This window comes from Chionomys nivalis, chromosome 18, assembly GCF_950005125.1.
Source record: "Chionomys nivalis chromosome 18, mChiNiv1.1, whole genome shotgun sequence".
NCBI lineage: Eukaryota > Metazoa > Chordata > Mammalia > Rodentia > Cricetidae > Chionomys > Chionomys nivalis.
The window spans coordinates 22,846,326-22,870,718 of record NC_080103.1 but is presented as its reverse complement, the minus strand read 5'-3'; the positions used below and the strand labels follow the sequence as shown (position 1 = coordinate 22,870,718).

The 24,393-nt window shown below is 42.0% G+C and overlaps 2 protein-coding genes across 7 annotated transcripts in view; both read right to left on the bottom strand.

Annotated features, from left to right (window-relative positions):
- The window catches only part of Clcc1 (chloride channel CLIC like 1), a 29,200-nt gene extending 26,744 nt beyond the window's left edge, over nt 1-2,456 (bottom strand). For 3 of the 4 annotated variants that reach the window (XM_057793194.1, XM_057793192.1, XM_057793195.1), the window contains exon 1: nt 2,328-2,450. The gene's annotated coding sequence lies outside the window, so the exon portion shown is untranslated. Of the gene's footprint in view, nt 1-2,327 lie in introns of all 4 variants that reach the window. The other variant, XM_057793193.1, reaches the window with a different exon arrangement.
- Nucleotides 2,457-9,688: 7,232 nt separating this feature from the next.
- Wdr47 (WD repeat domain 47) overlaps nt 9,689-24,393 on the bottom strand; it is a 52,667-nt gene continuing 37,962 nt past the window's right edge. For all 3 annotated transcript variants that reach the window (XM_057793431.1, XM_057793430.1, XM_057793429.1), the window contains exons 11-15: nt 20,916-21,085; nt 19,764-19,934; nt 18,980-19,111; nt 12,578-12,796; nt 9,689-10,842 (exon numbers count right to left, since the gene is read on the bottom strand). In XM_057793431.1, coding sequence (XP_057649414.1) covers nt 10,700-10,842; nt 12,578-12,796; nt 18,980-19,111; nt 19,764-19,934; nt 20,916-21,085 — 835 coding nt within the window. In that variant the 3' untranslated portion in view covers nt 9,689-10,699. The remainder of the gene's footprint in view (nt 10,843-12,577; nt 12,797-18,979; nt 19,112-19,763; nt 19,935-20,915; nt 21,086-24,393) is intronic.

The window sequence follows — 24,393 nt, the reverse complement described above, 5'->3', positions numbered from 1 at the left end:
AGGAGATTTAGAAAACATAAGTTATAACAGGAATAATAAAAACCCAGAGACAGATATTGGGGGTTTCTACCTGATGATCAGAAAAGCAAACCAGTCAAGCCACTAGAGAGATCGTACCTCTACCAAGGCTCAGGCAAACAAAGGGATGCTCCACCAACCTCAAACTCCACCCTCCACTGAGTTCCTGTCTCTTCCCCCCTTATATTCCTCTCTCCACCCAGCCATATCGCCCTGTCTTCACCTCCCTAGTGCTGGGATCAAAGGTGTGGGATCCCAAGTGCTGGGGTCACCTTTGCGTGAGCTCTGTTTCTCCTTTAGACAGATTCAGTCTTGTGTAGCCCAGGGTGGCCTTGAATTCACAGAGAGCCATCGGCCTCTGTCTCCTGAGTCCTTTAACCAAAGGTGTGTGCCACCACTTCCTGGCCTGTATGGCTGCTTTGCCCTCTGATCTTCAGGCAGCTTTATGTATTAAAACACAAATAACAGACTACTCTACAAAGCAGAGGATATGATATAAAGGAAGGTGACTGAAAGTCTGACAAGCGTCACTCAAAGTCAGGCCACTGGTAACCATGTCCCTTTCTCCAATAATGACCGGCAGGTGCAGAGTTAACCTGACTACAGCACAGTGTGATTCAAATGATGGGGGAACCAGAGGGTCAGATACCACCGCAGAATGATGGGAAATCAAAAAAGAGGGGGAGGGATGTGAAAGAAAACAAAACAATCAGCTGGGAATTCAAGGCCTCCTTCCAGAGTCCTGTGGTCACTAATAAGGCCAGAATATAGTGGCATTTCATTTGTATTTATTTCTTTATTTATTTTGTTTTTTTTCGAGACAGGGTTTCTCTGTGGCTTTGGAGCCTGTCCTGGAACTAGCTCTTGTAGACCAGGCTGGTCTCGAACTCACAGAGATCCACCTGCCTCTGCCTCCCGGGTGCTGGGATTAAAGTTGTGTGCCACCACCGCCCGGCTTCATTTGTATTTTATTAAATCTTGCCTGAGAATCAGAAAAGCAAAACAGCCACACCTGCCAGCCTTACAGACCAGACAGTAACGATACACACCTTTAATCCCAGTAACCACATTAGCTTGCCATAGAAACCAGGTGGTAGTGGTGCACACACTTAATCCCCAAACTAAAGAGAATTATAAAATGGGAGAAGACAGTTCTCGGTCTCATTCTGAGATTTCTGGGAGGCAGGGTCACCACTGTTGGACTGAGATCGAGGTAAGAGCCAGTAGCTGGCTGCTTTGCTTTTCTGGTCTTCAGGTTGACCTCAATATCTATCTGTCTCTGGGTTTTTTTTTTTAATTTTGCTATCTTTTCCTGGGTTTTTATTAATGGTGTTTCACTAGAACTCTTTGAGAAAAAAAAATACTTAGAACTTGGCGGGGCAGTGGTGGCACAGGCCTTTAATGCCAGCACTGGGAAGGCAGAGGCAGGTGATCTGTGAGTTCCAGGCCAGACTGGTCTACAGAGCGAGTTCCAGGATAGGCTCCAAAGCTACACTGAGAAACTCCTGTTTCGAAAAACCAAAACCAAAACAAAACTTAGAATTGATCTTGCACTTCCTCCAAAGACGCATCTAAAAGCAAGTTTCTGAGCTAGGGCCAACCTGAACTACTGGCTCAAAAAAACAAAACACCACAAAAACAATCGTACGTTGCATTGGTTTATCGAAGGAACCTGTGTTATTCTACTAGAGGGCACTAGTTTCTACCACTTTTACCACTTTTCTTTTTGGTTTTTCGAAACACGGTTTCTCCGTGTAGCGCTGTCTGTCTGTCCTGGAACTCACTCACTCTGTAGACCAAGCTGGCTTCGAACTCACACAGATCCACCTGCCTGTGCCTCCCGAGTGCACCACCTCACGCGGCTGAGAATTTGTATTTCTAATATGAGCCCAGACGATGCGGCGAATCGCTTGTCTGGGCACACATTACAAATACTTCAGTGCCACGGAGAAAACCTGGCTTCTTTTCGCGGTCAGTCATAAACACACAGGCTTATGGCACCTCCTAACTTTATAGACTCGAATTAGATTGGAGTTTTACACCATTAACTACAACGAATATACTTGCTTCCTGGCCGCCAGTATTTGTTGCAGGTTATGCCACGTTTTCAGAAATAACAAGATCCAAGAGTGCTCTTCCCTAGGCCGCTCAGCATTCACAGGGCAACGGAAGGTGAGGCAGGGGGATGACTGGCGGGCGCTATCGGCCCGCCTAACGCCACAGGCCCAGGCCCTGCCGCCGGCCCGCCCCGCACCACCTCCCACGCAGCCCCGCGGGTCACCCCGACACGCCTGAGCGCATCCACTCACTTCGAGGGCGTCCCGCCTGACTCCCCACAGCGACCGCTGCCAGCCCGGACGCGGAAGACGGCGACCCGTCCGACCTCAGACGCCGCCGTGCGCTCGCGCCCGGCTCCAGCACAGACTCATCGACTCGCTCGGTCCGCGGCTGTGCGGCCTTCCCGCGCGCGCCGCTGATTGGTTGAGCCTAGGGGCGGGGCCGAAGCCTCGCTCCTATGCTCCGAAGTCAGGGCTTTTCAATTACTCAACCAATAATTCATTTCGGGGGAATTTGACCTTAGGATCCCGAGTGCGTTAAAGAAATACGAAGTATATTTTCTTACTGTTAGCTTGTTTTTATATGTTCGACGGTATAGTGTTTGCAATAAAACCAAATCTACTTCGAGGATGATTTTCTTTTCTTAAGATTTATTTTATTTTCCCCGGAGGTATAGGTGCACGCCTTTAATCCCAGCACTCCGGAGACAGAGGCAGGTGGATTGCTCTGAGTTCGAGACCAGCCTGGTCTACAGAGCGAGTTCCAGAGCAGGCTCCAAAGCTACAGAGAAACCCTGTCAAAAAAAAAAAAAAAAAAAAAAAAGATTTATTTTATTTGCATTGTTTTGCCTGTATGTATGTGTGAGAGAGCCTGATCCTCCGGGACTGGAGTTACACACTGTTGGGTTGTCATGTGGGTGCTGGGAATTGAACCTGGGTCCTCTGGAAGAGCTGCCATTACTATTAACCGTTGAGCCAAGACTCCAGCCCCTAGCATAATTTTCTAAGTGGAAGGTAATGAATAACTGTAGTACTGCTCTGAAGCAGACAAACGGGAACTGGCGTACTCTAGAATATTGGTATGTAAGGTTTGTTTTGTGTTTATCTTCAACTTCTGGCTTTGAAACATCAAAAAACTTACCAAAGAGGAACCCCACCCCCACCCAGAAGTGGATACAGAAATTAACTGGCAGGAGTTACTGCTGGCATATAGTTCGGGTATTCTTGGGTACATATATGCTGTTTACAACTTTTTAAGATTTTTTTTGTTTTTAGTATTTTTAGATTTATTTATGTATGAGTGCTTGGCCTGTATGTATTATGTGTTCTCTGTGTGTCTCATACCCACGAAGAACCATACAAGGGAATCAGATGCCGTGGAAATGGACATTCGTGAATCACCATGTGGGTGCTGGGTCTCAAAGTCAGGTACTCTGCAAAAGCAGTGCGTGATCTAAACATCTCTCTGACCCCCAAGACTGATTTTTAACTGTGTCTGTGCATGTGAGTTCTGGTGCCGGCAGAGGCCAGCGACACCTCAGCTGACACCTTGGAGGTAGAGTGTGAGTCACCAAACACAGGTCCTGGGAACCAAACGTGGGTCCTCCAGAAGCGCAGTGTGTTCTTTTAACAGCTAAGCCATCTCTCCAGCCCTTGCTTCTCTTGCTGGTTGTCCACCAGATCGAGTTGGTAAGACCCTAATACTGGAGAAATCACATGCATAAGTCAAACTGGAACTCAGCTGGAAGCTTACTCTGGGTTCCTTAACTTTCATAGCACCAGAAGGTGCTATAGGCTGCTTGGAAGACATCATCAGCAGGTTTGCCTTGCTGGGACCGCCCAGACAAGGTGTGTCTACTTTTGCAATAGTGGCAAGTTGTTAAGTGGGTAGCCAGCCCGTTTGTGATTTGATTTGAGGCCCACTCCACAGGACAGAATCCATGCCTGGCACAGTCAAACTAGGTCCTACTAGTTTGTGGCTGAGGAGGTCATATGACCTACTGGGGAAACTACTGCTTTTTTGCTGAATAGATGCGCTGTGCACATCAAAGAGCTTCCAAATACTGACGTTTATACCCGTAGATCGGTACCGCTTTCAGCTTTCCTCAAAGAAGCTTCATTTTGCAGTAGCAGTGGCTGTACAGAGACTCCTAACAACTCAAGGTGTTGGAACCTAACGGAGTCCTGGCTTTCCTACTCACCTCCCCTGTTGGTGACCTTTCTTGCCCTTGTTGTTCTGGGTTTCTGAGAAACTTACAAGTTTCTTACTCTCAGAGTTGTTTACCAACCCTGCTTCCTGAGTACACATCGCCTTGGCCCTAACCCGAGGATCCCGCGATTAGGTCTCCATCCTGTAGCCCCACTTGTCTGGGTTAGGTATACCTTGGTGATGTGCGATAAAGGGCTTCTGATTCTGCAACATCCAGAGTGCGTGTTTCATTAATCCTGACGTCCAGCCGGGCGGTGGTAGCGCACGCCTTTAATCCCAGCACTTGGGAGGCAGAGGCAGGCGGATCTCTGTGAGTTCGAGACCAGCCTGGTCTACAAGAGCTAGTTCCAGGACAGGCTCCAAAACCACAGAGAAACGCTGTCTCGAAAAACCAAAAAAAAAAAAAAAAAAAAAAAAAAAATTCCTGACGTCCTTCCTTCGCTTGGACACAGCATCCGGGCTGTGCTGGTGCGGCATCAAGGTGCTGGGAATAAGTGGCTTGAATGTTCAGCCCTAAATGGGGTATCTATAGCACTCCTCCCAAGGCTCAGGGAAAATCACAGGAGGGGTGTGGTAGAATCTAAGAGCCAGAAGAAGGGTAGAAGTGTAGTGGAATGTTGTCTCCCTGGCTTGACACCTCATTGCAGTCATGACTCACTAGTAGCTATGATTAGCTACACAAGACCTGTTCAAGACAGTACCTGTCTTGGCATTATTGTGAACATGGCAAAGGGCTCATGAGGCCCCACTCTTCCCTGAGGAGCTATGGGCAGTTGATGATCGCTGGGGAGAAGAGGTGTTTTCTTCAGTGGTGTAGCAACTGGTAAATTGCCCACCCATGCTCCTGTAAATAACCCCTCACTTATGCTCATGTGAGCAACTCTAATTAAACTTACATACCTGTATCCCCCACTCTTTTCATTAGTTTGTATTACTTATGGATACTGGTTACATTTTATTTTCGTACATGTTTATAATGTATTTGACCAAGCCCACTTACCATAACCCTCTTTTGTCCCCTTCCCCCTCCTTCGGCTCTCATTCTTCACATCAAGTCCCCCGTTTACTCCCACGTCTTTGTGTGTGTGCATGTGAACCAACAAGCTTAATGATGCTGAGATGTGAACATGGATGAGGAGTTCAAGGTTATCCTTGGATATAGGAATTTTGAACCTCCGAACTCCTTCATCCGTCTCCATTATTTGCTTTTCCTGTTGCTGTGATCAAATGTGCCTGCACTGCCATCTCAAGGAAGAACAGGCTTATTTGGGCTCATAGTTTCGGGGAGGAGTTCGTGATGACAGGAAGTCATGGCAGCTGGAACTTGAAGCAATTAGTCACATTATATCCCCGATCAGGAATACTATTCAGTACAAGACACCAGCCCATGAAATGGGGCTGCCCACAATGAAGGGGGTCTTCCTACCTCTATTAACCTAGAGGCATGCCCAATTCATCAAGCTGACAATACTACCACACTGTTCGTCCAAACACAGTTGATTAGATCTCTGTTCCATCTTTTGTCATCTTTGATGGAAACATCAGGTGCTTGAGCTTGGCATGTCAGGACTTGGAGCCAGGACTCTGATCCTAAAACTCCAGTAACACATAATATTATTGAAGATTTGTTTCATATGAATAAATGTTTTGCCTGCATGCATGTATGTGTATCATGTGTGTGTACTGGATCTCCTGGACCTGAATTTATCAGTTGTGAACCACCATATGGGTGCTGGGAATCAAACCTAGTCCTCTGCAAGAGCAACTAGTGCTCTTAACCACTGAGCCATCTCTGCACCCGCAGTAATGTATGTTTAAATGTAGGATTGCTGAACGGTAATTTTATTTTTATTTTATTCTGTATTTTCTAAGAGGGTCTTACTGTGTAGCCCCCAACAGCCTCCAACTATCATAGTTGGGATTGCAGGCATGTGCCAACACACCTGGCTCTTGTTTTAACTTTGTGGGAACTGCCAACCTTTCTATAGAGCACTTATAATCACAAGTGTGTGCAAGGAAAATGCCTGCATCCTCAACTGTTTGAATTTCTTTTTTTTTTTTTTTGGTGGCGGTAGTGGGGGATAGTGCCACGCTACTCAGGCTGGCCTCAGACTCGTGTGCTGCCTCCCAAGAGCTAGGTATATAGGGATACATACCATCTCCAGGAGATAATCTTGCCATTAACTTCTTTGGTGAAGGACTATTCAAATCCCTTACTTTCTATTCAGGGTTTTTGTTTGGTTTGTTGGTTTTGAACACTGTTACATTTTAGTAATCCTATGTCTGTGTGTTTGGGACAGGGTCCTCTATCACAACTCAGGAAGGCCTGAGATTTACTATGTAGCCCAGACTGGCCTTGAATTTGTGGTTGTTCTCTCTCCTGCCTCAGCCTCTTAACTGCCATGTTCAGATATATTAAATAGACAAATACATATATTTGTTTTGTTTTTTTGAGACAGGGCTTCTCTGCGTGGTCCTGGTTGTCCTGGAGCTCACAGAGATCCTCCTGCCTCTGCCTTCTGAGTACTGGGAATAAAGGTGTGCACCTAGCACCTCTTGATGACAATGGTATATCCTTAAAGATTTGTGAGCGTTTTCTCACGTCTCAGAGGCTTCCTTTCACTGTTTACTGTATCTTTGGGACTTATATTTTTGAGGAAAGCTACATATTTTTTATGGAGAAAAGAAAAACAAATAGAAGGGGGAAATTTGAATTAGACTGGAAGTCCAGGACCACCTTTTATTCAAACTCCTTCCTCACGTCCTGAGAGGAGCTGAAAGAGCAGAGACTTAGGTCTTGGCATTTCCTTTGCGTATGCAGCTCAGAATCTACTCAGCTTCATGGGGAAGACAGTGTGGAGACACAGGGAATGGACACAGTTATCTCAACAGTTACTAAAAGTCATTTCTGGTGCTTTAATATCAGATCATGCAATGAAAGAAATGCAATTCGAGCCTGTGAGAGGCTCAGCAGGTAAAGAGCTTGCTGCCAGTCCTGATGACTTACTTGAGTTTGATCCTTCAAACCAATATGGTAGAAGGGGAGAACTAAATCCTAGAAGCTGTCCTGACCTTCCTATTCGTGTCTCGGTGCACACCGAGAGACACATACACACACCTATGTTGTCGGGGGCTTCTGTATATCTTTGTCCAGTTCCCGCAATTGTTATGTCCCAAAGAAATCACACAGAGCTCTACATTAACTATAAATTGATTGGCCCATTAGCTCAGGCTTCTTATTAACTTTTATAACTTATATTAGCTCATTATTCTTGTCTATGTTAGACACATGGCTCAGTACCTTTTTCAGCGAGGCAGTCACATCTTGCTTCCTCTGTGGCAGGGTCACAACTGCAGAGGAATGGGCTTCTTCCCAGAATTCTCCTGTTCTCATTGACCCGCCTCTACTTCCTGTCTGGTTGTCCCGCCTATACTTCCTGCCTGGCTACTGGCCAATCAGCATTTATTTAAAATATAATTGACAGAATATAGATGATTGTCCCATACCACACCTATATGTATGTAAATAAATTAATAAAATGTTAAAGAGAGGTGGATTTCATACCTCACTTGAGAGTCCTGAAAGCTTTCTTCCCAACAGTGATTAAAGCAGGATACAGCATTTCATAAACTTGGGGAAGCGTGGTGGGTAGTATTGAGAAGCAAACCGAGAGACTCACATCAGGAAGAGCTCTGCCACGGAGCTACACTGTTAGGAAAAGCTCTCCATTGAGCTATATCCCTAACTCTATATTTAGTTATTTAAATATAAATCTTTTGAGATGGTCTCAGGAAGTCCAGTTGCTATACAGGAATGTAACGCCATGCATATCTATTACCATGAAACTTAACAGGGATATATTGATAAAATTTTGATATTTTATTATCTACTAGGGTACACAATGTGCCATGTCAAAAAGCTAGAAGAAAATATACAAAGGAGTTGAAAAGTCCATGGTATCCTATAAATACAATTTTTTATGAGAAGGAAGAGGTGGAAAAGGAAGGGAAAGATGGGAAAAAAAAGAGAAAAGAATTAACTGCCCTAGAATGACTGGCAGCTGTATACATGGAGTCCTGGAGTTGTTGCCTCATTCGTAACTTTTATAATGTCTTCCATGATAAATGAGCAATTTTGCCCTTTAGGAAAAACAGCTAATAGGAACCATGAAAAATCTGCTCCAAAAATGTAGAGAATTCATCTATGGAGGTCCCCGCACAGAACAAAAGGTGAGCTGGGCTATGGAGGTGCCCACACAGAACAAATACTTTCTCTGAGAAGTCGTTTCTCTGTGTTGACAGCCCTGGCTATTGTGGAATGTACTATGTAGACCAGGCTGGCCTCAAACTCACAGAGGTCCATCTGCCTCTCCTCTTGAGTGCTGGGATTAGAGGAGTGTGACACCCTACCTGGCTATGGTGTTGCAGACCTTTTTGTTCTTTTTTTGTTTTGTTTTGTTTTTTGTTTTTCGAGAAGGGTTTCTCTATGTAGCTTTGGTGCCTGTCCTGGAACTCGCTCGGTAGACCAGGCTGGCCTTGAACTCAAATCTTCCTGCCTCTGTCTCCTGAACACTGGGACTAAAGGCATGCACCACCAGTGCTTGGCTGTGGTACACACTTTTAATCCCAGCACTTGGAATGAAAGAAGATCTGTGAGGTCCAGACCAGCCAGAGCTAAGAGTGAGATCATCTCAAAACAAAATGAAAACAGAAATCCTAAAATGTGTGAAATTGTGCATTAAACTAAACTAAGGTTTAGGTTTTTACAGTGCTCCCCTCTGCTTGTGTGAGGGTGAAGCTGTTAAACATTCAAAAGTTTCCAAACCCAACTGGAGCCGGGTTAGAATGTGTGCTCATTTTTATGTGTTTTACAGTGCTGAGGACTGAACCCGGGGCCTTCTGCATGCCCTGGCAAGTGCTTTACTACTGAACTATGCTCCAGCCCTTGCTGTGACAGGCTTTGTTAATTAAAAGTCACAAGAGATGAGGGTGCAGCTCAGGAGTAGCAGACTGACTGCTTAGCGTGTGCAAAGTCTTGGGTTCAATCCTTCAATACCTGAAGGGCAAAGGGCAAAAGGATGGAGTGGGCAGAGAAGTGCTATCTGTTGTTAGGGGCTACAGAGCACGTTAGGAGACAAGTTTTAGGAAAAAGTTAGGGTAGGGCATAGGTCCACTCCTCCAGCAACTTTCTTTCCTTGGACCTACCTGCTCCAAGGAACCTGGAAGCGGCACTCTCAACAGAGCGCCACAGACTTAGACCGTGGGAAACAGATAAGAGTTGTAGGTGTCAAGAGGTCTTTATTGAAATAAAAGCACAGTTACACTTCTACTGCCCTTCCCACTTGGACTATAGATTTAAAATGCTTGCTACATATGGTGAACAGACAGGTCAATACAATTGCAGTTGAAATAAATAAAATAGCCTATTTAATAACTTAAAGTAAAATACTGAACAATATGAAAATAAAGATACATAAAATGTTAGGATCTATAGTACTGTACAAATAAAATCATTATTCCTCATTACACAAAACTGTGCAAGAAAAATCCAAGTTAGTTTCTGGAGTGCAAAGTTTCAGTTCCCCACTTTAAATTATCATGCAGACAGTTTTTCAAGCCATGCTAAGGTCATGGCAAAGTCTTTAATTTTGAAGAGGAAAATGCTACCCAGTAAATTAACCCTACCATCAGATATTGTTCCTCCTAGCTGAGGCTGCTCTGCTTCTACAGTATCACTTGGAAGGGAGGTATCTGTGCATTCAAAAAATTGAAATCAACAAGTTTCCAAAGCAAAATAGTTATGTTTTAGCCTGAAACAAAATGATGTGACAAATTAGCAAGCAGACCCTGGGTTAAGGAAAAGAAATGCGCTGAGAAGCGGTTTCCTTTCATCTGTGAACTCCGATAATGACCCCTATATAAAGACAATCATGTAAAAGTTTAGAGATTTACCAAATTCTGACCTCTAGAAGACACGTGATACAATATGGGATTGTGACAAGAGCAAAGTAACTTCTGAACACCTATGTTTCATCTGGGGAGGACTTGGGTGTATTATATGTAACAAGTACTTAAATATTAATTCCATGTCAGTGTATGTATAAAACTGTTATCTGGGCAAAACCCGAGAGTGCATTTAATGATAAACCATAAACACATCCTGTACCTTGACTTGGCGTGCAAACCAACATAAGAGCTCTTCTGCAGACTTTGGCAAGGAGACTACACAGCAGCATGAACACACATGGAAGACTGAAAACCACCACCCAACACCTTCTGTCAACACGACATGGTAACAAGGGGCTCCCTTGTGTAAAGTCTTTCTGGAAAGTCTACGTTCTTCAGGCCTGTAGTCCTCACAATTCAGTAGTCTCGAGTCTGTGCTTTCACTGCATAGACCGACATGGGGTGGCCTCTAGCCACTGTAAGTCCAGAGGGTCACAGTTCTGTCTGCAGATGATGACAGGAAGGAGAGATCCTGGGTGTGCCATCTGCACTGGATCACTTTGTCCTTGTGCTCCCCCACCACCATAAGAGGAAGCTGCTTGGTGAGGTCCCCTAAATTGAGAAAGAAGAGACACTGGCTTACAAGGAAGAAGTAAGTAGACACACAGATTGTACAGACTCCCTGCTACTCTGCGGTGCTATAGCAGGAAAGGCCTAGGCAGAGATAAACGTCAGGATTTGGTAACAAACACACAGCAACACTTGTTGTGGCTGCACTCTCTCCTCCCAGGCTGCTGATCTCGCTCAAGGCCTTCGACGATTTTCCTTCCTTTCCTGATTTAAAGTTTGAGGGGTCCCGGAGTCATCTGGCAGACCTCTTCTGTCCTTTGTCTTTCCTCCTCTGAAATCACACCTAACCTGTGTGTTTATAAGCCTAGGATCCACATTCACTTCATCCCCAAACCTAAACTTCAGATTAGGAACCATTTTTTTTTTTTTTTTTGAGACAGGGTTTCGCTGTGTAGCCCTGTTTGTCCTGAAACTCACTCTGTAGACCAGGCTAGCCTCAAACTCACAGAGATCTGTGTGCCTCTTCCTCCTGAGTGCTGGGATTAAAGGCGTGTGCCACCACATCCAGCCTCTAAATAATCATTTAATACCCATCTTAAATTTAAATTTTTTGTTTTCTTGCCCAGATTTGTTCTGCCCTACCCATGCACCTCCTCTCACTAGTGGCACTGTCTGCTTATGTCAGAAACCCGGGACCACCGACTCCTTGCTCTCTTACTCCCTACATCTAATCTGAATTAAAATACCCTTAAATTCAGTTACTTCTTTCCCCTCCGCTTCACACCTCACTCCCAGACAGCACCTGTCCTCAGGCCATTCCAGCAGCACCTTCCCCAATTCTGCATTTCTATCCCTGTCCTACTAAGAGCACACACAGGTGAATACTCAAATTACTAAGGATGTAATTAGATCAGATTACTTCTTGATTAATGATTTTCTGAAGGATTCAGGTTATAACTTACGTACTATTCTGGCGGGGAAACTGACAATGGGGAGGATGCATGCGGACAGATAGTACATGGGAAACTGACCCTTCTCTTGGTTTTTGTATCAAAAACAGACCTTTTGTGCCAATAAACTTTGCCTCAAAATTAGACTTTTGTATCTCTTTCCCTGGGTTCACTCAATTCCAACCTTGGCTTCCTGCAGACTCATGACCACTTCCCATCTGCCCCTGCCTGAGCATCCTTGCATGCGTTATGCTCTTCATGAGGGCCTTGGATAGCTTATACTCATGACTCAGGCTCCATGCAGACGGCATCTCCCTGCCTAGAACAGCCATCCCCTAACTACAGTCACTGTCTCCTACTAGCTAATCTTTTAATAGCACTGGCCAGGACCTAAAAAAACGACATCATTTGTTAATTTATTTTTCACTGGCCTCTAAAGTACAACTTCCATTAAGTTTAATGGGAGCTAATTGTTTAATTCATCTTCCTAATTGCTATACAGCAAACATTTAGTTAAAGAATGTTTAAAGATAAAACTGGACACTAAAGGACTAATCATATAAATTGTACAATATTTTTAAGGATGCTAAGGAGCATATAAATCCATCATTTATATCACAGAATAAGTCACTGTAGCAAATAAACGGAATAAAATGTGTTTTATTAAATGACATCTCACTCCATTTACTTAATAATTTACTATAAGAAATATTAATTCATTTTCTCAATAACTATAACATTGAAGCTTAAAAATGTAGTCAATCATATCAAACTAGAGAAAAGCCCCAAATAGGAGACTAAAAACAAAGGGAAGCTGATCTCATCACCTTGTAGGTCTGTCACCTTTATTTTCATATCGTAAGAGCCTGTTAGCAAGTAGTGAGCTCCAGGAGAGAAGCGAACAGAGCGCACATCACTGGAATGAGGGTGGTAACTCTGGACCATTCTGCCTCCTCTTATGTCATACAGCATGCAGCTGGAGTCTTCTTGACCTGTGGCTAAGAGACGGCCACTGGGATCCACAGCCACAGATGCCACCGCACTGCCTATAGTTGAGAAATGAAAATTGCAACACAGACAATTAATACACTTATGACACAATGTAGCATTTATGTTCACTGAACCACACACTAATGATCTGATGTAACTTTTCAACACTATTATATTGATTTGATAAGGAATGTATTGTATAAGGAAAAATCCAAATTAACTAAATAACCACTGTATCATTTTTAGAAATGAGAACCTGTTCCGTCTGAGTTGAAAACACCTCCCCCAGCATAACATTGTGAAACAGTGCTAGAAAACACACCTCCAGCCCCGCGTGGTCACTACTAGGCAAGACCTAAAAATACCCTATACTCAGCTTAGAGAATCTAGCCGAGGGAACAAGAAAACCCACTAACAAATTTTACTGTAAAGCAACGGTGTAGGAAATATCCCAAGGCAACCTATGATTTATTAACAACAGAAATTAAGTTCTGAGTCTGGGGGTTGGAGAGATGGTTCAACAGTTAAGAGCATCGGCTGCCTTTCCAGAGGACCCAGGTTCAAACACTCCCAGCACCCACATGGCAGCTCACAACTGTCTATAACTCAGTTTGGATCAGGACTCTAACACCGTCACACCAATGTGCTTAAAATTAAATAAATTTTTTTAAAAAGTTCTCAGTCTGAAGGATATAGCCTTAACTTTGCCATATATTTTCAATGGGGGCATTCATGACCCTAAGCAAGCACAAAAAGATGGCTAAAAAAATTAAATGCTGGGCTGGAGAGATGGCTCAGAGGTTAAGAGTACTGACTGCTATTCTGGAGGTCCAGAGTTCAATTCTCAGCAACCACATGGTGGCTCACAACCATTTGTAATGAGATCTGGTGCCCTCTTCTGGCCTGTGTACATAATAAATAAATCTTTAAAAAAAAATTAAATGCTGCCAGGCGGTGGTGGCGCACGCCTTTAATCCCAGCATTCGGGAGACAGAGGCAGGCAGATCTCTGTGAATTCGAGGCCAGCCTGGTCTACAAGAGCTAGTTCCAGGACAGGATCCAAAGCTACAGAGAAACCCTGCCTCTGCCTCAAAAAAACAAAAACAAAATGCTAAGGATAGTTTGTGGATCTGCCAAAACTCAACTGTACCTAAGAAAATTTTAATATTTAGAATTTAGTTTTTCTTGTTAAGGAAAAGATTTGATTTTTCTTCTTAAAGGAAAACAATCATGAAAGTAAGATTGAAGAGTTGTGCTCGATACCCAAGTAGTTCAAGTAGTCTGTGGAAACTTCACAGGAAAAAGAGGATATAATCATGAAAAACAGTAAACAGTATAAATAATGGTATCTATGTATACACGAAGTAAACACACCTTTGTAAACTAAGATAATATTTCCTTGAAACTTTGACAAGAAAAAAGAATCATGGTCTGGAAGAATTACGTAAGAAAACATTAAATGAACACATATAAAAGCTGAGAGGTTCAAGTAGGAAAGGCAGCCATGAAAGGTGGTTGAGCCTTGCATTCTAAGCTGCAGGTTTGAAGCTCAAGCATCTCTGCAAGTTTGAAAGCAAGAGGGCTACATGGTACAAGATTAACCTACGTAAAAGTGTACAAGCAACTAAAATAGATTATTAAGGAAGACAAGGCAGGATAACCAAATAATGAAGGACTCAGGGCTGAATTAAAAAATAAAGGATAAACAATACTGACAGATAACTGAGTGGGTCTAAAAAAAAGTACAAAAGAGTTCAGAGGTCAAATAAAACAGCCTTCCCCAGACTAGTGTACAGTCATTTAACATCTCATCTGAGTGCCTGATAGGTCTCTTAGTTGTACGAGGGAAAAAAATTATAAGAATGAGTCACTGTAGTAAATAAATTATCAAACTCAGAACAGATGGAACCAGCACAGCAGAGCAGGTAAAAGTGCTTGTTACCAAGCTTGGTAACCCGAGTTTGATTCCTGGAACCCACATAGTGAAAGGAGAGAATCGACTCTAAAATTGTCCCAGGACCTTCAGGAGAACACCATAACACATGGGCACCCACACCCACACAAACACAAACAAACACATACATACATACATACACACACATACGAACATACACACACACACACACACACACACACACACACAGAGTCATTTATCGTTATTTTTCCATTAGAGAAGCTGAGGACTGAGGATATGACTCTGGGAAAAGTGAAAGACCCGAGTTCAAATCACTGCACCCATGGGAAAGGTAGGCCAGGCATGCATGTCTGTGATCCCAGTGCTGACAGTGAAGACAAGCTCACTGGCCAGTCAGTCTGGCACACGTGGAAAGCTCCAGAATCAGTGAAAGACCCTCAAAGAAATTAATAAGGTAGAGAGAAACAGATGAAGATACCTGATATCAACTAACCTTTGGCCGCCACATATACAATGAGTGCATCTGCACACACACATGAACACACACATACACTACATATATAAAAATATACACAAAAATTAGGAAAAATGAGAATAGCTGGTACATAGGAGAATGTTGTGGAATATTATTTTAAGATGTGTTACATTTGTTTATGCTGTGGAACATTTGTTTTAATGATGCAAAGATGTGTTGCATTCTTTTATATTTAGTTACTTGACTCGGTGAAGTAACTTTTGTGCCAAAAGAAATCTTAGTTCATTTCTTTAAAAAGTTGACTATTAATATTCAGTTGTCTCTTGGGCTAGGCACTTTACAATAGGTGGTCCGTCTACTCTGGAATATGAAACAGGTATGACCATTTAATCTCTATTAGGGAAGATAAGCAAAAACATTATTTTAAGTAGATATTAAGAGTTCATGACCGAGCAGTGTTGAGTTTGGAATTAGGGCAGTCAAAGGAGTCTCATGGTGGTAAGGCAATGCTGAATGAAACCTAAAGATAAGCCTGGGCTAGAGAGACGGCCTAGAGGTTAAGGTCCTGAGTTCAATTCCCAGCAACCACATGGTGACTCACAACCATCTGTAATGAAATCTGTTTGAGACAGGGTTTCTCTATGTAGCTTTGGAGCCTTATTCTGGAACTCGCTCTTTAGACCTGGATGGCCTGGAACTCATAGGGATCCGCCTACCTCTGCCTCCCAAGTGCTGGGATTAAAGGCGTGCAGCACCACTGCCCAGCTATAAATAAATCTTAAAAAAAAAAAAAAAAAAAAGCCTGATAAAGAGAAGACAAAAGGAAGAGAACCTCAGACTGCAGAAACAACATGAATTCACAGAAAATCTTGGGATGCTACAGAAAAGGAAAGAAAATATTTTGAACTTGAAACTGTAAGGATGCAAGATACCAGATCAGGTTTAAATCTGAGATTGCCCCCTATACCTTCATGTTTTAAATACTTTTCCCCCACTGCAGGAAGTGATTTGGGGAGGCTATGAAATATTTAGGAGGTGGATCCTGGCATGCAGAAGTAGGTCACTAGCATCAGGCCTTTGAGGGTCAAGAGAACAAAAGAAGGCCACTATGTATTTTAAAAGGTTAACAATTCACCAAGAAGATATCTACCAACTTTTCATAAAACAAATACCAATGGCTTTTTAAAGTTTAAATAAGTCTTGATAGAAAAACAGTAATTTCAATACCGTACGTATCTCTAGACAGATCATCTAAATAAGAAGTCAACCAGAACATTAGAGTTGAACTTCCCCATAGAGCAGTCGTTCTCAACCTGGAGGCTGCAACCCACAGGGATCACATATCAATATCCTGCGTATAAGACATTTATATTACAATTCATGACAGTAGCAAAATTACATTATGAAGTAGCAATGAAATAATTTTATTGTTGGGGTCACCACAACTTGAACTATATTAAAGGGTTGCAGAATTAGGAAGGTTGAGAACCACTGCTAAAGAGTAAAAACAGACTTAATAGGTACCTCAGAACACTCCATTTAGCCAAAACAGCCCTCTGAGCCCACACTAGGTAAGAACACTGTTAAATAAAAGACAAAGCTAGTCATAAAAAGGAGCCAGCACATGAACATTCTTCAGGAAATGAGGTTCATCAGAAGAAAGGAACATTAGAAAGAAGAGGTACAATATATTAAAAACAGCACAGCACAGCCTTTAAAAGGAAAGAAGAGGCTTTCCTTTAAAACCTGGAGTCAGGAGTTTCAGGAAGAGAGAAAATAATAGAGACAGGGTGTAACTGGAGGTTTCTCGTCCTGACTGATCCCGCAGCTGCTTTAAAAATAACCACTTAGAGGCTTAATATTAACTATGTATTGTTTGGCCTATTAGCTCAGACTTATTATTAACTAGCTCTTACAAATTAAATTATCCCATTTCTGTTAGTTTATATTTTACCGCGAGGCTCATGGCTTGTTACCTTCTCCAGCAGCTGCTCACATCTCTAACTCCGCCTTCTTCTTCTTCTTCTTTTTTTTTTTTTTTTTTTTTTGGTTTTTCGAGACAGGGTTTCTCTGTAGCTTTGGTGCCTGTCCCGGAACTAACTCTTATAGATCAGGCTGGCCTCGAACTCCCAGAGATCCGCCTGCCTCTGCCTCCCGAGTGCTGGGATTAAAAACTCCGCCTTCTTTCTCCCTGTATTCAGCTTTGTTTTCCCTTCTAGCTATATTCTGTACTGCCATAGGCCAAAGCAGCTTCTTTATTATCAATGGTAATAAAACATATTCACAGCATACAGAAGGGCAACCTACATCAGCAGGGAGAGGTGTAGGCCCATATTTCTACATGGTATGGTGACCAGAATCCCAGGCCATAGTTTGCACCTGCCACACAGGAGGTGGTCACCTCCCTAACAAAGGGTCAGGATATGCTAATGTTGTTCTGCTCCCTTCTTTGTAATTTGGAGAATGCCTGAAAAGAGATGTTAATTCAGTCTACTTGACAGAGCTGGCCTACAGAGCTGGTCTACAGAACAGGAAGATAGGAGGTGTGACAAAATGGGCATAGAAAGGTGTGGTCAAAGGTGTGGACGTGACCAGAGACATTCACCTGGTTACCTAGGAAACAGAATGCTAATGAATTTCCCCTAAGTTTATATAAGGCTGTTTGGAGAATAAACTAGATGAATTTTCAGGATTGTGAACTCAGGATTCATCACTGAGTATCTCCCTCCTGATAAAACCATGTGAGTTGTGTCTTAAATCCATGCCTCCCCTCTGGGCCGGAGAAACAATACAGGGTCCGGGCTGGCACTGGACCCCGACTGAGAGGGGCTGGGGAGATGGCTCAGTGGTTAAGAGCACTTAATGCTTTTACAGAAAACAAGGGTTTGATTCCCAGCTCCCACATGGTAGCTTCAAAACCTTCTGTAACTTCAATTTCAAGGGATCCGAAATCCTCTCCTGGCCTCCACAGACAATGTAAGCACAAGGTGCACACACACACAGGCAGGCAAAACACCCATGCGCATAAAATAAAAATAAATCTTTGAAAAATCTTTAGAGCCAGTGGGATGATCCGATCAGGTAATGGTCACTTGCTGCCAAGCCTGATGACCTGGGGTCAATCTTCATGATCCAGATGGTGAAAGGACAGAATGACTCCCACAAGTTACCTACTGACCTCATGTGAACATGTGACTGCACATAAATAAGTTATCTAATTAAAAAGTGTTGAATATCTAAGATCTGGGCAGGGGTTTGGCTCAGTAGTTAAGGCACTGCACTCAAGTCCGGAACTCAGGTCAACCTCCAGAGCCCACACACAGAGGAAGGAAAGAATGGTCTCCCACAAATGTCTTCTGCGGCTACACACACTGTTGGGGTGTATACGCTACATACATTACATACATAATAAATAAACAAATATATATATATATATATATATATATATATATATATATTCTAAAATTGCCCTAAGAGGCCAATTTGGAACACAATATTTAATCTAGTATTGGTTTACAAATATGGTAACATATGAATGAATTCTAAAAAGAATTGAAACTAATCAATAAAATACGAAGTCAGTTTCCCTCAAAACCTCCACCCCAGATATCCTTTTGCTTTTTTGTTTGTTTTTTGAGTCTCTTGTAGCACAGGTTGACCTGGTTTATTTAGTACTAAGAATTAAACTCAGAGCTCCCATTAACTGGTCCAGCACTCTATCAGCTAAGCTACATTCCCAGACCTCGTTTCCTTTTTCACATGAAGATGGGGGAGGGGGGAGGAAAGCAGACACTAGCATAATTTATGAAGTTCCTTTCTCATACAACTTCATATCTAAGAAAAACCTACCAGTTCCATGGAATGTTGTGCCAACCACACGAACACAGCTTGGTACTCGAAGATCCCAGAATCTAACAGTCTTATCCTGGGAACCAGATGCAATCATCCAGCCACTCCAGGTATAAAGTGCTAAAATATGCCCTATAAAAGACCATACACGCAGTTAAGTGAGAAAGGGCCTTTCCACAACATGTCTCAAAGCAAGTCCTTCTCATTACTGGTTAACCAAATGTCACAGCATAGAGATTTTATATACTATCAAAGAGATTAATTTTTAAAAATTCATTAAAACACATCAAAACCACTCTGAACAAATTCATTCTTTCTTTGGTGACTCTATTAGTAAAATAACTAATTTCTGTATTTCAAAATATAATAATTAATACACACAAATTTGTCACTTGAAATAATGGTAACTTTCAGGAAGAAAACACAGGCAGTTATTCTGTGGTGTTAGATTACTAGCTTTGAACGAAATGGATACAGAATCACATCTTTGATCTGCCACTTCCTGGCGTTACCCTTTCTGCCCCACTGTCTTCATATATAAAGAGGAATAAAACTTCCTACATCATATAATGCCTGTGAAGATTAAACTACAAGAATTCTGTGCTGAATAAAAAGATAATAATACCATTATTACTACTCTGATATCCAAAACTCACAATGAAGGTCTTTGAAATAAAAATCTGTCTCAGAAAGACCCATTATGAAAAGATCTACCCACCAATGAAAACAGCACATAGCACAGGCTGAGCAAAAGGAAAGAGCACACAGTGTGATTGTTACGTACCAGTGTGTCCACTCAAAGCATGGAGACCCTGTCCTCTTTGACAATCTGTTGTGTAAATGTTACAATCTCCTGCCCCAGCACTTATTAAAATAGCTCCACCACTTTCCGGGCCTTCCATAAATGCCAAATCTCGGATTGTCCCATCATGCATGCTAAATTCCAGATCTGGTCCTGAAACAGCAGTAAGAATTAAAAACAAAAAAATGCTGCTCAACTTAGTGTGCGAGGAGATGCTAAAGCTGCCTAAGCACTGGCTAAGGATAATACAGCAGCGTCAGAGCAAAGCATGGCACACCACAGGTAAACCCATCATCTTGTAAGCTAACCTAAAAAACTCATCTTCAAAATAGTGTAGTATGGTTTATATTTTAACTTAGGGATTGACATAGTTCACTTATTGAACATGAAACTTCAAGAAATCAATGTACTGATTTAGTTATTACTGTCCTTAAAGCAGAGCTACAGAAAGTTCATTGCCTCTCTGCCCTTTGTTTTGTTTTGTTTTTAGTTTCTCAAGACAGGATTTCTCTGTGAAACTGCAGGGGCTATCCTGAAACTTGCTCATGGTAACCAGCTGGCCTCGGACTCATGGAGATCCTCCTGCTTCTGCCTCGTGACAGCAGGGATTAAAAGCATGTGCAACCACCACCTGGTACCTCCCTGTCTTTTATTTCAAACAAAAAGGACAGATAAACTCTAGAAAATATCCACTAGTTCAATTATGGTAGTTATTTAAAGGTTCTCTGTCTCTGTTTCTGTCACTGTCTCGTGTGTGTGTGTGTGTGCACGCACACGTGCGTGCGAATACTTCTGTACACTGTACAAGTGGCCTACCACTCAGATACATCCCTAGTCCAGAAAAAAATTATTTTCACCTTAATGTTTTTCTAAAATTCATATGCCAATTGGCTATGTGTAAGACTTTTATTTAAAAGAATAATACCTCAGGCTCCAAAGCCACAGAGAAACCCTGTCTCGAAAAACCAAAAAAAAAAAAAGAATAATACCTCACTGGAGTGGAATAATCAGAACAAAAAAATGAATTCCTCAAGATGATGTTCTGAGATTTCACTAGTAACAACAGGAAGACACGGCAGGGGAAGCGCACAGGTACACTGGCATGTCAGCTACTGGGGCACACTCGGACCCTACCTGTTGCGTTACAAGTCTCTGCATTGAAGGGCAGCACTTTTACATATTTGTCATTTGATCCAGTTGCTAATAACTGTCCACAAGGACTCCAAGCCACACAATAAATGGATCCTTTATGATGTTTGTTTCTCTTAAATCGTACCACTGGCTGCTTAGGCATGTCATGTGCACTGAAAAGAAATAGTACATAAAGATATTTCAACTTCTTGATTTTTAAAATTAGTTAACATGCAATTCTCTATTACAAGGGAAGGAAGAGAAGAATATCCAGCAGCAAAGTTTTATTTGGGGAGAGGTTGGATTTCCAACTCAATAATCCTCCTGTCTCAGACTCAAGAATGCTGATGTTAAATCACCACATCCAACTTACAGTAGATTATCAGATTTCTAAAATCATAAAAGAAAATAATATAAACCATATTTTAAACCAAAATGTAAAATTATAACTATTATACAAATTTCTCATTTCAGATCACATAATAAATAGGATATGTTTTTTTAATCTCCATTTATCCATTTTTCATGAAGTTTTTTCCAAGAAAAAATAAACAAAAGAAAGCTAATACAAACTAGGAACATACAATATTTATTGACAATGTGGCTCAGTTTAAGAAAAGGTGAAAATGGATAAAAATAAAAAAAGACAAGATCTCTTTCCAGAGTTTAAAAATCTAGTTAGGATAGATAATGTTGTGACCACTACATGTAAGTCATTATGGGATAGAATAAAGTTTTGAGTTCTAAAAGATAGGAAGATTGTTTCCCCCAACAAAGTAAAAGTCAGAGAACAGCTCCAGGGGACAGAAGATACGGGTCAGAAAGGGCTGCTCAGGGTGGGGCAGGGACAAACCATCGCATCAACTCTACATAGACAAGTGTTGGGCTGTGCCACCATAACTCCTGCTATCCATTCCCTGATCTAACATTTTGCTTTCTCCTTTTCAAGTATTTCTACTTAGTAATGCAGAGCTGGTGTTGCTTTCATTGGTTAATTAATAAAAAAACTGCCTTGGCCCATTTGATAGGCCAACCCTTAGGTGGGCAGAGTAGACAAAACAAAAGGCTAAAAAAAAAAAGGCAAGTCAGTAAGTCGCCATGATTCTCCCACTCCAGACAGACACAGGTTAAGATCTTTTCTGGTAAGCCAGCTCATAATAGTACACAAAATATTAAAAATGGGTTAAATCAATATGTAAAAACTAGCCAATAAGAGGCTAAAACTAATGGGCCAGACAATGTTCAAAAAAATATAGTTTCCGTATAATTATTTCGGATATAAAGCTAGCCGGGTGGCGGGACGCAACACAGCCTGCTGCTCTCATTAGCCGCTCCTTCAACAACTTTCGGGTAAAGCTAGCCGGGTGGCGGGACACAGCCCCGCAACTGCTACTACAAGCTGGAGAGATAGTTCAGTGGTTATGAGTATTTGCTGTTCTGGTGGAGGACCTGGGAGGAGCTCCCAGTACACATGTGACTGCTCACAACTGCTTGTGACTCCAGTTCCAGGATCTGACACCCTTTTGGGCCTCTGCAGGAACTGCATCATGTGCTGTGCTTACGAATATACAGGAGCATTCATCCACTCTATTTACTCAGACAATGAGCAACAAAGTATTTTAACACTGTGAACTAACAGGGTCTCTGATTCCTTTCCCTAATCTTTATTTTTTTTTTACTAATTTATGTATACATGTGTGTGTCTGCATGTATGTTTGCCTATGTGAACTCAGGTGCCCTTGGAGGCAAGAACAGGGTATCAGATCACCTGAGACTGAAGTTAACAGATGGTTGTGAATCACCTGATGAGAGCCAGGAACTGAATGCTGGTTCTCTGAAAGAGCATCAAGTGCTCTCAACCACTGAACTATCTCTGCACCTCCTACCTGTCTTTAAATGATTCTACAGGGGAAAAGTTTCTTTTTGCAGCAGACAACAGTTAATACAGAGATGGATAGCTGGTCAAAGTGCTAGGAATAAGAGAGCGCCAGTGCTCAGCTCTAAACCAGACAACTTGGAAACAAACAACCAGCAGACCCTTGGAAAGGAACCGCTAGGAAATGCTGCCTCCTCTGCATGACATGGCATTGCACTCACGGACTCCGAGCAGCTGGGGCACCTACTCTAGACCTGCGAAAGGACAAGCCAGTCAAAATTCCAACAACAGACCAGAGAGGGGCTCAAGCTCCACTGCTACTTGAGAAGCTATTGGTAATAAGCAGAGAGTCAGGATTCTTCGGGGGTGTGGGCACTGGTAGGTTATCCGTGCGCCAGTGGATGGCCCCATACTCATATGTATGTGAAAAATACTAACTAGATTTATTGTGTATTTAACTTAAAAAAAAAAGTCAGAAGGCAGTGGCACAAAGCTTTAATCCCAGCACTCAGGAGGCAGGGGCAGGCAGACCTCTGCGTTTGATGCCAGCATGGTCTACAGAGTGAGGTACAGGACAGCCAGGGCTGTACAGAAACCCTGTCTTGAAAAATAAAGCAAAACAAAAAGCAAAAGTGTATGAAGTTAAAGGGCGATGAATGTATGTTCGGGGCAGGGGGCAGGTCTCGGAAGAGTTAAAGGGGGAGGAGTGTATACGATCAAAGTACATTATATACATGTATGAAATTGTCAGATAATAAGTATTACATTAAAATTTGCTTTGTAAATACAAAATAATATATCTCATAGTACTTATAATAATTAAAACTTTTAAGGATTTATATAGCTTGTTTGGGTATCTTTATATGAAAACTAATTTTTCCTAGATAGGCACACACAGAGTTTTTTTCATTTGAGCCAACAGTACCAATAGTATATAAACTACCACTTGGATAAAAAGCCACTGTTCTAAAAGCTTGTGTGTCTTCTAGAGTATTAATACAAGTTTATTTCCATCACCAGAAAAATTTACCAAATTATCTCATAATATATATCTTTATAATGCTCGTTTTTTATTTTATGTGTATGAAAGTTCTGACTGCATGTATGTTTATGCCTTATGTCTGTGTCTTATGTGTCAGCATATTGGTTCTCCTGGAGTTACAGACAGTTGTGAGGCAATGTGGAACCTGGTACTCAACCCAGGTCCTCTGAAACAGAAGCCAGTGCTCTTAACTGCTGAGCCATCTCCTAGGCCTATAATGTTAGCTTACTCACAGCAGACAATTTAACAAAAACAAAAACAAAACAAAAAAACTGACAAAAACGTTCTAATGTAGATTCCTATGAAGTTACATCAAAACAAAAACTAATTTTCTGCAGTGTTGGGGACTGGACCCAGTCCAGTGTCTTGTACACCATAGGCAAACATACCACTGCAAATGGTATTAGCATTTTCATGACAAACCTTTCAGAATACATATCTGGTTTTCAAATCCTATAATTTGCTAGAACAAGAGGATAAAAATTATTGTTAGGTTAACCAAGTAAAATTTTACTTTTTGTAGGTTTTAAATGGCCAAATATCAGCAATTGCTATAGTTTAAC